At 37.9% G+C, this 13,584-nt stretch overlaps 1 protein-coding gene across 13 annotated transcripts in view; it reads left to right on the top strand.

The window, feature by feature from the left end:
- The window catches only part of BBX (BBX high mobility group box domain containing), a 281,580-nt gene that overhangs the window by 209,076 nt on the left and 58,920 nt on the right, over positions 1–13,584 (top strand). For all 13 annotated transcript variants that reach the window (XM_079921627.1, XM_079921626.1, XM_079921624.1 and 10 more), the window contains 2 exons: positions 6,290–6,370; positions 9,638–9,712. In XM_079921627.1, coding sequence (XP_079777753.1) covers positions 6,290–6,370; positions 9,638–9,712 — 156 coding nt within the window. The remainder of the gene's footprint in view (positions 1–6,289; positions 6,371–9,637; positions 9,713–13,584) is intronic.

The following is a 13,584-nucleotide window of genomic DNA, read 5'->3' as shown; positions in this document are numbered from 1 at the left end:
GTTGGGTTGCGCTCCTCAGGGTGGCCCCGCTGTCTCTCAACTGCAGCCCAGTCCTAGTGTCCGCCAGTCAGGTGCGCTGCTTTAGTCCTCAGGTGCTCCTTTACCTCATTTAGGTTTAATTAAGAGTGGCTTCATTTTAGTCCTTAAGTAGGTTTTGAAGGACTAACTTGTATGTAATATACTTACGTTGAATTCACCTGTGTTTAAAAGCTCAAGTCCATTTCAGAGCTTCATTTAACATCTCATATTAAATGCAAATTAAGTGATCACTCAGGTCCTCCGTTATAGAAGGATACCTGGCAAAAGCTGCCAATTGTAGGAAAGCCTGGGCCAGGCCGAATGAGGGTGAGAATCAGATCACTGGGCCTTGGAGTCACACGGGATCTTTGTCCTTGAACTCTGAAATGGAATCCTCTACCCCCAACCCTTCTCCTCCAGAAGAAGACAACCCCGCCTTCCACCACTGCCTAAACAGTCTTCCTTCTCTCATATTCACTCTTTCGGTGAAAGGGTTTAACTTACCTTAGGAACACTGGCACTGACTGACCCCTCTCCCTCCGCCCTGACACCTTTCCAGGCAATTACTGAGCCCTGGCAAATGCCATCTCTGATTTAATTGGGGCCCCGCATCTCAGCTGGTTTATTTCCTTAACCTTCTATTTGGTCTCTTGCCTCCAGTCACTCCCCAGCCAAGGTCATCCTGCACTCCACTGACAGAATTATTTAACTACACATCTCTCATCATGCCGCTCCTCTGACTGAAAACCTTGGCTGACTCCCCATTGCCTCCAGCCTAATTTTCAGACTTCTTAACCTAGCATTCAGTTCCCTCTCAGTCTGATTCATCTCCCACTGCACTCCCGGGCATCTCAGGCTTCAGTCACACAGGGAAAGTCACTGCTTCTCACACACACAGGGCACTTCCTCCATGCTTTTCCTCCTGCTGTGACCACATCATTTCCACAATTCTGGTGTTCCTTCTAGGGAGATCTCAGATGCTACTTACCTTACTTCTTCCATCTGTCCCCAGAAAGAATGAAGGCTGCTTCTCTGTCCTCCCACAGACCTTGTAATATTCCACCAAGAGGCACGTCCGTTCTTAATGTGTAGCTGTCTCCTGCATTGAAATGCAAGCAACTTAATGGCCAGACACATCTCCTTAGTCTCATTTTATTCCCCAGCATATAATGCACACAAGTGGGATGTAAGCTTCTTGAAAGGGAACAGCAGTCTTTGTGGCTGGTATGTAATGGGTGTTTATTGAATGTTTGTTGAAGGAGTGAGTAATCAGTAAATGTTTAAATTAGCAAGAGCAGGGATGTGGAGTTCAGATACAACCAGTGTACTTCATCCCTTTTGTTGACTCTGTGTCCATCACGATCCAGCTCTGTGTCTGGTCTTGTGCCTTGCGAAGTAGGAATGGGCTGTTAACAAAACCTAGCTTTCCAAACAGTGCATCTGAGTGGCTTGATCTTGTTTTATATCAAGGGGCTGGATCATGTTTCTATGTCTCTCATTATCATGATGTGCATTTTGCCTGTGGGGAAAAAGTATTACCTCGTCATAATTCTTAATTATACTAATCATTCCCCTTCCTTGGTTATTGAGAATTATAGCTAATTTAAAGGGAAGATTGGATTTAAGGGAAGTTGAAAACGTACGTTGTTAACAAAACTGCTTTTAAAATCCCTTTAGCAGTTTTCTTTATTGGGCATGTAGCAACACCTAGTGGCTTTATGGATTATTTCAGAGACTATTTCTAAAAAGAGCTTCTTGGGTTTTTTCCTCCCTTTATTGAATCTCTACTTATCTGGTATTTTTTCTTTCCTCTTAATTGATGAACAGATATCTTCGATCTCTATATTTTGTTATGTTTAGAAAGTAAGCTGGCTTTAGCTGAAGAATGGTTGTTGAAGAATGATGTTTCTCCGTAAAAAGCATACCCCATCTAATAAGTAATTTATGATACTGTAAATACAAACAGCAAGGTGGTATTGCAAGGTGACAAGGTCTAGGATCCTCTAATAACATTAAATAGGAGTCTTTTGTGGGAAATAACCTCTTCCTTCCATGTGGATGTAATGCCAGATTTCTTTGCCAAACATTTACATGTATGCACAAATATATACACTTGCACTGGATGCCTCATTTATCAAACACTCAAGAATGAATTCTACCTCGGTACATTTTCCATGTCATTCAACCATTTTTACATTTTGAGATTTTAGATGGAAATATGTCTAGCATGTATCACATGCATTTCTGCCTTTTAATAAGGGATATATTTTATAATTATTCTTATCTTGACAACTTAGAATCACAGTTAGAAATATTAATTATTACATTTAGGAAAAATTTTAGGACTACTTGCTCTATTTTATTATTTTTTTTTAATTTATTTTTTAGCTTTTGTGATAATCCACTTTACTAAATAACCGAGATTTTTAAAAATTTTAATACAATTTTGGAAGGTTACTTTCCATTTACAGTTTTTACAAAATATTGGCTATATTCCCCATGTTGTACAGTACATCCTTAAGCCTATCTTACACCCAATATTTTGGTTATTTGTTTCTTTTTTTTTTTTTTTTTTTTTTTTTTGCGGTATGCGGGCCTCTCACTGTTGTGGCCTCTCCCATTGCGGAGCACAGGCTCCGGACGTGCAGGCTCAGCAGCCATGGCTCACGGGCCCAGCCGCTCCGCGGCGTGTGGGATCTTCCCAGACCCGGGCACGAACCCGTATCCCCTGCATCGGCAGGCAGACTCTCAACCACTGCGCCACCAGGGAAGCCCTGGTTATTTGTTTTAAATAGACTACAATGCTTTATAGAACATTTGTGTTGTAAATCAACTATGCTTCAATAAAATTTTTTTTAAAATTTGTGCCTACAGTCTTTTCGCTGTGTCTTCTTGCTGGTGGCATTGTTTCTTTTTCAACGCTCTTCCTTTTTTTAAAAAATTTATTTATTTTATTTATTTTTGGCTGCGTTGGGTCTTTGTTGCTGCATGTGGGCTTTCTCTAGTGGTGGTCATCGGGGGCTACTCTTCGTTGCGGTGTGCGGACTTTTCACTGCGGTGTCTTCTCTTGTTGCAGTCGCAGAGCATGGGCTCTAGGTGCGCGGGCTTCAGTAGTTGTGGCACGTGGGCTCATGGGCCTAGTTGCTCTGTGGCATGTGGGATCCTCCCAGACCAGAGCTCGAACCCGCATCCCCTGCAGTGGCAGGTGGATTCCCAACCACTGCGCCACCAAGGAAGCCCCTCTTCCTTTTTCTTATCCCCACTCTTGGCCCCTTCTGATTTGCTGCTTCTGTTCATTCTGTGGCCTAGAAAGTCAGGTAACCACACAGCTTAGTAGTAAGCCAACTCTTCTGGCTCCTAATTTTGTGCTGTTTCCATTATACTACACTGAAAATAAAGGCTAAACCCACAGTGCTTTAAAGTAAGAGTAACTAGATTTTAAAAGGAGACGTTATCCACTACAGTAAAATGCATAGCCTCAGTGACTATAATTGCTGTTTTAACCATTGGACAGCCTTTGTTGTGTGATTCCTGGCCAGGTCATTGAGATTCCTCATATTCATAAACACAGAGAATCAAGTCAGTCAACCAGTATTCATTGTGCATCTATTGTGCATCAGGTGCGTGGGGAGCACAAACACGCACGCATAGACTTCTCTGATTGCATAGTACAATTGACATAACGTGTAGGATTATAGATGTCTTGATAAGTACTTACATTTGAATTCTCCATACAAATAGAAAGTTTTATTTAAGACCGTCCATCATAATGATTGCAGAGGGTCTCATTTAACTTTAAACCTTTATGACTAGATGCATAGTCATGGCCATATTATCTATAATGGCACTTAAAAGAAAGTTAACTTTTCTTCTTACAGTTAATATGAACTCTAATTGAGCCATAGGTTAACTAATCTCATAAATGATAACTCTCATGCATCTGCATCATGGGATTAGAAATAAAAATGTGTGTTATATATTATATAGGCTTTATATAGGGTAGTTACCCTATATGATAATATACTTAATTCTAAATATCTCCATAGCTTTCTGTCATGTGTACAACCTACATTATTAAAGTTTTATAAAGTCACTTTATAATTTTTATTTAGTCCTAGGCTCTATTTTATTTTATTTTAATTTTTGGCCACGCAATTTGTGGGATCTTAGTTCCCCGACCAGGGATTGAACCTGGGCCACGGCAGTGAAAGCACCAAATCCTTAACCACTGGACCGCCAGGGAATTCCCTAGGCTCAATTTGAAGCAAAATTTTGATTATTTACCAAGATATCTAGGGGTTAAGCACACAGGTTTTCTTTATAAACCAGGACAGTATTGATTTTTTTTCATTGTTTAGAAATTATAAAGATACAGTTCATTCAAGTATTCCTTCCAATGAAGGAATTTTTGGTGGCTAGTAATTTCAGGATTTGCTGGCCTTTTTTAGTACATTTTGTGTCTCCTTGGCTTCAAAGTTTTAGAAACCAAATAAAAACTTCTGGACTTTTTGGCACACTAGTTTTCAAATAGTCGAGTGACAGGGAGGGAATCAAGCTTTGGCAGCCAAACCACAGGTGGCAAATTAACTAAAGCTTCTGCACCTTTTCTATGGAGCTTATCACTGGAAGAAGTTGGCCATTACCCTTTCAAATCCAAAGGTGACAATTAAAATTTTAAATGCTTATTCCTGCCCAGTGGCCTATGACGTTGTTAGAGAAACACATCTTCCATGTCTACTGAAGAAGTTCAGTGAGAAACTCTAGTTTTAGGAACATAACCTGGGTGACTGCCAGCTTTTTCCATAGATTCAACCATCTAATTTAATCACATGCAGCTATTAAAATTACATTGGAAAAGGTTTAATAACAGGAAAATCAATGTATTGTTAAAAACGAACATTTTGTAACTGTAATACATCGTCCCATTTCTGTTGAAAACATTATCTATACACACAACTGGAAGAATATGCATGGACTATTACCAGTGCTTATCTTTGGGAGATGATTCTTCTGTGTTTTTTTTTTTTCTTCAGATTTTCAATAGTGATTATTTTGTTGTCAGAAACATGTTATTAAAAAGTATTTTTAACTTTTATTTTTCCTCTAAAGTGAAAGATAACTTGTTCCCTGAGACTCTCTAACCTTGTCATTCAGGAAAGGAGAGAGAGGGGACACACTGTTTTGGTGTTTAGAAGACATGTTGTCAATTTTGATTTAGTTAATTCAACAAATACTTGAGTATCTACATTGTGCCCAGGCAATGTTGAGGATTCTGCATTATACAAAATCCCTGGGAGAAGATGCACCATAAACAGATATTTATGCTTGTGGTGGTCAGTGCTAAGTGCTATAATAAAAAAGAATAAGGGGATTATTGAATGTTGGGGAGTAGAGACGTCATTTACCTGTCTGGTCCTACGTTCCTTTATCTGTAAAAAAGGTTAGATCAGAGGGATGCTGAAATCCTTCCTCTCTAACATTCTGTGACTCCTGTGACTTTTGAATTATAGGCTACCACCTAAGTTATTATTTCACCCAAATGCAGAAATGGGTCAATTTTTAACATTGAGATAAAGAGGAATTATGTATCCTGAGAATAGTACTTGATAAACAGCAAGAATTTTTAAAAAAATTAGTGGTGTTTCTGTAACTGTTGTTAATAATGAAAATCACAGGTAAAGATGGTAGAGCGTTAAATGTTTACCCAGTGTCGTAAATAATATAGAAGAATATATTATAAAGGAAATTTCTCTTAGGAAAATAGTACTAACTTTTCTAAGATTGGGGCTTGTATATAAATACATGAAAGCCCTGGAAAACAAAAATTGGACCTTAGTTTTGTTTTCCCAAAAGGTTTATAATCGAAACTCATTTGCGTTTTCATGTGGTCAGGTTATATGAAATAGTGGGGAAACACAGAACATGGAAGAAGTAGATATTCTTTGGATTTGGTTGCAGAAAGCCAAGAGATCAAATAGGCATCATTGTAGACATTTCTCTTTGATTAATAGTAATTTTTCTGAAATGCATTGTCCTGTCTATCTCCTACAATTTATGGCATTATTTAGAAGTTGAATGAACATATAAAACTTGATAAAACCTTGTGTAAGACTTTGCAGAATATAACTACCTTTTTGTCACAGTACTGCCTCAAATTTGGGGAGTCAAAACCATTCCTTCCTCAGATAGGAATGTTTTACGTGACATTTGTCTTCTGTTGTCTTCCAGAAGCTATTCTTATGATGCCTCATACCACCTTTCTTTGTTTCAGATATCCTCTGGCACCTGCAGGCCTGATGTTTCAGAATCCTCTGAATTGCGTCAGAAGTCACCATTATTTCAGTTTGCCGAGGTAATATATTACAATTTATACTTAATGAAATTGTAAAGTGAGCTTAAATTTGGGCTGATGAAAGTAACTTAAAGCAAAGAAGAACCCTGCGTTCTTAGCTCAAGTAATCATAAAACGGAAAATAGTACCAAATTCTGGAACGTTAGAGTCTCTTAATTAAGGAATAAATATGTTTATAGAAGCTTGTTATTAACTCATACTAAATATTATTGCACTGAAACCTCATCACTAATTTTTATTCATGGATAGGGAAGTTAAGAATATAATTGAACTATTTTTAGAACTTAGTCATTTATCAGATATTGATTTGTCAGGTATTAAATCAGAAGACAGAATTGACTCATGGTTATTGGCTGTGCATTCCTTTTTATTTATTTTAAGTAAACTTCTCTTAATTGAAACTTTAGCATGCAGTTGGCAGTTTTCAAAATCTTATGTCTTGTGTCAGACCTGTTTGGCTCAGTATGTCTCTGACATATTCAGAGATGATGTAGAAAAGCACATTATCCTTGACATCAAGTCTAAAGGTTAAGACTGCTTCCCAAAATATCTGCATTTACCCTAGAACTCAATATGGAGCCATCATTGATTACTTTTTTCTAAACTTTAAACCACATGGTCTTCCCTTGATCATTCCAATTGTCTTTCACTAGACCTTCTTTCACACTGTCATCCTTCCTAATGTTTGCCCCTTGTGGTACAGTTTTGTACAAAGGAGAGCATATTTTTAGTTTCAGAATTTTTTCTCCTCTAGTGTCCTTTCCTGGTGGTTCTCAACATTTCATTGGCAGAATTACTTTTCACACTGGCATATTAGGTCATTCCTTTTATGACATTGTTTATTATATGCCTAAATGTCCTGCTGATATCACCAGAATGTTTTAATATATATTTGCTCACATAATACTCCTTATCTATCACTTTCCTTTCTGCTCTCTGTGAGATGTGCCATGAATTCCAATTGTTTTTTATATTGTTTCCTCAAGAATTTAATGTAATAGCAGATTCAATCTGCACTCCCTTTTAAACAGTAGTTTTAGACATATTAAATAATGTTAGTCTCAACTTTGAAAGCAGAGATACTTAACCAGTGAACCCTGGTGAAAGATGTAGTGAAATCTCTCAAATTTCACATGAAATTTTGGGTGTGTTGACACACGTGCATGTTTTTGGTTACTACAGCAAACCAGATTCCAAAGAGATCCCTGACCCTAACCTAATATTTCTTCAGGAGCTCCCTATTCATGTCAACATCTCCTTTATCCCAATATTAATTTGGAGAAACATCCTTTTGTTTAAAGACTTGTGAAATGCTTTTCAAAAATCTAGATTGTTTATACTACTGGTTCTGTTTTGTTCACTATCTAATTTAATCCTGGAAGAAATATATTGTATGGGCTTCCCTCGTGGCGCAGTGGTTGAGAGTCTGCCTGACGATGCAGGGGACATGGGTTCATGCCCCGGTCCGGGAAGATCCCACATGCTGCGGAGCGGCTGGGCCCGTGAGCCGTGGCCGCTGAGCCTGTGCATCCGGAGCCTGTGCTCCGCAACGGGAGAGGCCACAACAGTGAGAGTCCTGCGTACCGCAAAAAAAAAAAAAAAAAAAAAGAAAAGAAATATCTTGTAGGTCAGGCATTTCCCCTTACACAAACTATTTATTTTCTTTAACTTTTATAGAGGGTTTGTAGGAGTGAAAAGTCATGTCGGAAGTAAGACCTACAGTTTATAATTCCCAGGATTTCAGGAACATCCTTGTGGATTCATATCTGCAGTCTGTCACAGCTTGCACATGGAGGTCTTTTGAAATGATAGGTTTCATGGTTTGACCAAGAAGAATTCTACATCTTTACCCTGAAATATTTTCAAAGTACTTGGTTAGATCTTAGCCATTTACGACAATTTGTATATGTCTAGTTTGTTAAATAGGATCTGGGAGATCTCTTTTCTTTTTACTGATATTTGTTCTAAAAATCCTTATTTGTCTGATGCAAAAGATACGGTGGAATTAAAATTTTCCTAATGCCTTCAGCAGTGAATAGAGTCAATAATTCCATCAGGCTCTTTTTTTCTTATCCCTAAAATTGACTTTGATATTGTATCACCAACTGGCTCCATTGTTTTTCTAAACAACTTAATTTAATTAATATGAAAAAGTGATTGCTGGGATTGAGGAGTCATGATCAAGCTGCATGTATTGCTCAGTAAGTTCCCTTTGATGGAGTCGGTGAGCACAGTTAATTGAAGAAAAAGACTTTTGTGGAACTGGAAATGGGCTGAATTTACAATGCTCACGCTTTCTGCACTTGTGACTCATTTTCACCCTAGTTTGTAGTTGTATAGAAACTTTGTTCACTTTGAAACCAAAATTAATAACTGACCTTGCTCTCAAAACATCCTAAAAACTATTTCCATGTGGCCCTCAGAGCAAACTTTTAATGAGGCTACCATAATCACCAAATAGAAACAAAAGTTCTCCTAGCTGAAGCAAGGATGGTGTGACAGAATCCTCTATCCACTGTCAGACACCTGAGGGTGTGTGTGTGTGTGTGTGTGTGTGTGTGTGTGTGTGTGTGTGTGTTGGATGGGAGGATGCATGGTGTTATAAAATAAAGAAATGCTGTTCGTATTCAATAAACAATTTATTGAGTTTTGGTGCCATGCCAGGCAGTGTATTCTATGGCTTATTTTCTTCTTACCATAATCCTGTAAAATGGGGATTATCATCATCATCAGTTTACAGTTGGGAAAAATAAATCTCAAGAGAGATTAGCTGAGCTGCCCAAGGTCATGTAGCTAGTGAGTAGCAGAACTAAGATTCAGTCCCAGATACTCTGACCCACATGGTTTGCTTCTCCAACCCTGTTTCACAGCTGTCTCAAAGCAGAGAACAGCTTGAGGGGAGTGCTGTAGGGAGGAGAGAGATTTACTTGCAGCTTTCAACTTTTAATAATATTTTAGAAAATTCACTAAAATAAGGAAATTTATCTCTACAGGTGTCCTCAACTGCTATTTGATACATATCTGACACCCTTTCAAGAGACAAGGCAAATGAGCCAAACTCAGTCTTTTTTGTTCTTTCCACATGTGTTTTTAGAAACATGGCCTTTGTCTTCATTTATCATTGATACTGTTTTTCTAAAAGGGATTGAGGGTGATGACTCATGTCTTAATCTTTATCTGTGTGTACAGTGGAAATATTTGGCAGAATCTATGAGTCTGTTATGGTAAAATGTCCTTGTGCTTTAAAAATTATTTGTTTCCTTTCAGATATCTTCAGGTACCTCCCACCCTGATGTTCCTTCAAAACAATGTCAAGCATCAGCCTTGTTTCAGTTTGCAGAGGTATGGCCTTCTTTTTTGTTGTTGTTGTTGTTTTGCCTTTTTTTTTTGAATTTTTGAATTTTATTTTATTTATTTTTTTATACAGCAGGTTCTTATTAGTCATCAGTTTCATCCACATCAGTGTATACATGTCAATCCCGATCTCCCAATTCATCACCTCACCACCCACGCCGCCCCGCCGCTTTCCCCCCTTGGTGTCCATACGTTTGTTTTCTACATCTGTGTCTCAATTTCTGCCCCGCAAACTGGTTCATCTGTACCATTTTTCTAGGTTCCACATATATACATTAATATACAATATTTGTTTTTCTCTTTCTGACTTACTTCACTCTGTATGACAGTCTCTAGATCCATCCACATCTCAACAAATGACCCAATTTCATTCCTTTTTATGGCTGAGTAATATTCCATTGTATATATGTACCACATCTTCTTTATCCATTCGTCTGTCAATGGGCATTTAGGTTGCTTCCATGACCTGGCTATTGTAAATAGTGCTGCAATGAACATTGGGGTGCATGTGTCTTTTTGAATTATGGTTTTCTCTGGGTATATGCCCAGTAGTGGGATTGCTGGATCATATGGTAATTCTATTTTTAGTTTTTTAAGGACCCTCCATACTGTTCTCCATAGTGGCTGTATCAATTTACATTCCCACCAACAGTGCAAGAGGGTTCCCTTTTCTCCACACCCTCTCCAGCATATGTTGTTTATAGATTTTCTGATGATGCCCATTCTAACTGGTGTGCGGTGATACTTCATTGTAGTTTTGATTTGCATTTCACTAATAATTAATGATGTTGAGCAGCTTTTCATGTGCTTCTTGGCCATCTGTATGTCTTTGTTGGAGAAATGTCTATTTAGGTCTTCTGCCCATTTTTGGATTGCATTGTTTGTTTTTTTAATATTGAGCTGCATGAGCTGTTTATATATTTTGGAGGTTAATCCTTTGTCCATTGATTCATTTGCAAATATTTTCTCCCATTCTGAGGGTTGTCTTTTCGTCTTGTTTATAGTTTCCTTTGCTGTGCAAAAGCTTTTCAGTTTCATTAGGTCCCATTTGTTTATTTTTGTTTTTATTTCCATTACTCTAGGAGGTGGGCCAAAAAAGATCTTGCTGTGATTTATGTCAAAGAGTGTTCTTCCTATGTTTTCCTCTAAGAATTTTATAGTGTCCAGTCTTACATTTAGGTCTCTAATCCATTTTGAGTTTATTTTTGTGTATGGTGTTAGGGAGTGTTCTAATTTCATTCTTTTACATGTAGCTGTCCAGTTTTCCCAGCACCACTTATTGAAGAGACTGTCTTTTCTCCATTGTATATCCTTGCCTCCTTTGTCATAGATTAGTTGACCATAGTGCGTGGGTGTATCTCTGGGCTTTCTATCCTGTTCCATTGATCTATATTTCTCTTTTTGTGCCAGTACCATATTGTCTTGATTACTGTAGCTTTGTAGTATAGTCTGAAGTCAGGGAGTCTGATTCCTCCAGCTCCTTTTTTCCCCTCAAGACTGCTTTGGCTATCCGGGGTCTTTTGTGTCTCGATACAAATTTTGAGATTTTTTTGTTCTAGTTCTGTGAAAAATGCCATTGGTAATTTGATAGGGCTTGCATTGAATCTGTAGATGGCTTTGGGTAGTATAGTCATTTTCACAATATTGATTCTTCCAATCCAAGAACATGGTATATCTCTCCATCTGTTTGTGTCATCTTTGATTTTTTTCATCAGTGTCTTATAGTTTCAGTTTGCAGAGGTATGGCCTTCTTTATATATATATATATATATATATATATATATATATACACACACACACACACACACACACACACACACACACACACATTGGGTTCAGAAAACTTACTGAGCTCAGGAAGTATTGGAATGGAATTTTATAACATATAGAGAACTTTAGGCATGCCTCTTGCCATTACTAACATAATACACATGGGAGGCTGCTTATTGCTTTTTGCTGCCTTTTCTCTAATCACAGATCAGCTCCAGAATTTATACCCATTTTACAAGCATTCATTAAAGAGTTCACGTAGAATACACACTTTCCAGTAATTCATTTATTTCATTTTGCCTTGTTTTTAACTTATTTTAAAAGCTTAGGAAAATTGTCAATGTGAAGGCCATAGCATTCCAATTTATTAAATTTTTCCAGTAGTGAAATTAGATGCTGTAGTTGATGAATAACTCTCACAGTGAATGCAGGGGTGAATAGGACCTATTAGATCATCAGTGCTTAGCTTTGGGTGTGATGTAGCTTCAGCCAGTATTTTTATTAGTGTTTAACCCTGGGCTTAGGTCAGGTCAGCTCATGCAGGATCTTAGATTTCTTCAGATTGTCAGCCAGAGAGAGAGAGTACACACTAGAGAGTATTTTCTTGGTTGGTATGATGAGAGGCAAATCTGATAATGCTTGATTTTGCCACAGAAGCCCTGGCCTCAACCGTATGCTCATTTCTAATGAGCACTATATGACAAATAATAAAATATATCCCTTTTGTAAAAATAAGATGCCTTCTGCTTTAGGTCTTTCCCCATTTTCCTTTTTATTAATTTCAACCAAAAATGCATATAATAGGGGCTTCCCTGGTGGCGCAGTGGTTGAGAGTCTGCCTGCCGATGCAGGGGACACCGGTTCGTGCCCCGGTCCGGGAAGATCCCACATGCCACGGAGCGGCTAGGCCCGTGAGCCATGGCCGCTGAGCCTGCGCGTCCGGAGCCTGTGCTCCACAACGGGAGAGGCCACAACAGTGAGAGGCCCGCGTACCGCAAAAATGCATATAATAAACTAAGCAATTTTTTATAGGGTTGAGAGAAAATGACAAGCAAGACTGTTCTGTTTAATATTGATGTATTGAATCACTTTGATTCATTTGCATAAAGAGTGCTGCATAAATGAAATGTAAAATTATATCCTTTTGGCAAGAGAAAACCCAGCATCTTATTTTGAAAATGAGAAAAAATTACTTTTAGTGCTTACATTAAAAAAAAAAACAAATGCTGCTTCCTCTTTGGACACTTGTGTCAACCACCATGACTTGATCCAACCCTCTGGCCTGTTTATCTCTTAGGCTTCTCTGCCACAGTTTTTGCTTTACTCGTTGAGGGCTATTGTATAAAACTGGTAACAAAAATATCATATAATGGTATCATTTCACGAAGAACAATTTGCTTGATGAATCTGAATAAATTAAGATTTTATCATAATTTTTCATTATGATAAACAGGCTTTTCTTTTCATTGTGTGGGCAATAGTTTTGTTTAATATTTCCTTGCTTTCCTCTAGTCATTGACATCCTTTTACTTGATACTAATAATTTTTTCAAAGGTAAAAAAGAATTTTGACATGATGACTGTAAATTTATTTTTAATGTTGGTACCTGAGCAGTCCCATCCAACCTTTTAGAAACAGCTCCTTCAAAACAGAAGTTGTTTGCCATATATTCCTTTTGATTAAATTCTACACTCTGTAGCATGAATATCAGAACGTAGTGGCTCGTCTTTGACATATCTGATATTTACATATGCACTATTTACCAAGAGTTTTCAATTTAATTAAAAATGTTTGTATGATATACCTCAGCTGATGCATTTCTAACAGGTATTGCCACTCAGAGTGTGGTTCTTGTTTAAGTGAGATGACCATCAGATTTATTAGGTGCCTCAAAGCCCTGGGCAGCTCTGAGGAACCAGTTTGATAGTGTAACAGCCACTGTCCTGTGATTCTGGAGAGTAAGATCCCATACCTCTCTTAAATTAATTTGTTCTTACTGCTCAGTACACTCACTCCTCCAAAAGAAAGTTTTTTTCTGGGGAAGAACCTCTTCTTACTTAGGATTTGTGCAGGGAGACATTTCCAGATGT

Source organism: Stenella coeruleoalba (genome assembly GCF_951394435.1).
Source record: "Stenella coeruleoalba genome assembly, chromosome: 5".
NCBI classification, from domain to species: domain Eukaryota; kingdom Metazoa; phylum Chordata; class Mammalia; order Artiodactyla; family Delphinidae; genus Stenella; species Stenella coeruleoalba.
Note: the sequence above shows the minus strand (reverse complement) of the source record. Positions and strands in the feature narration are given on the sequence as shown.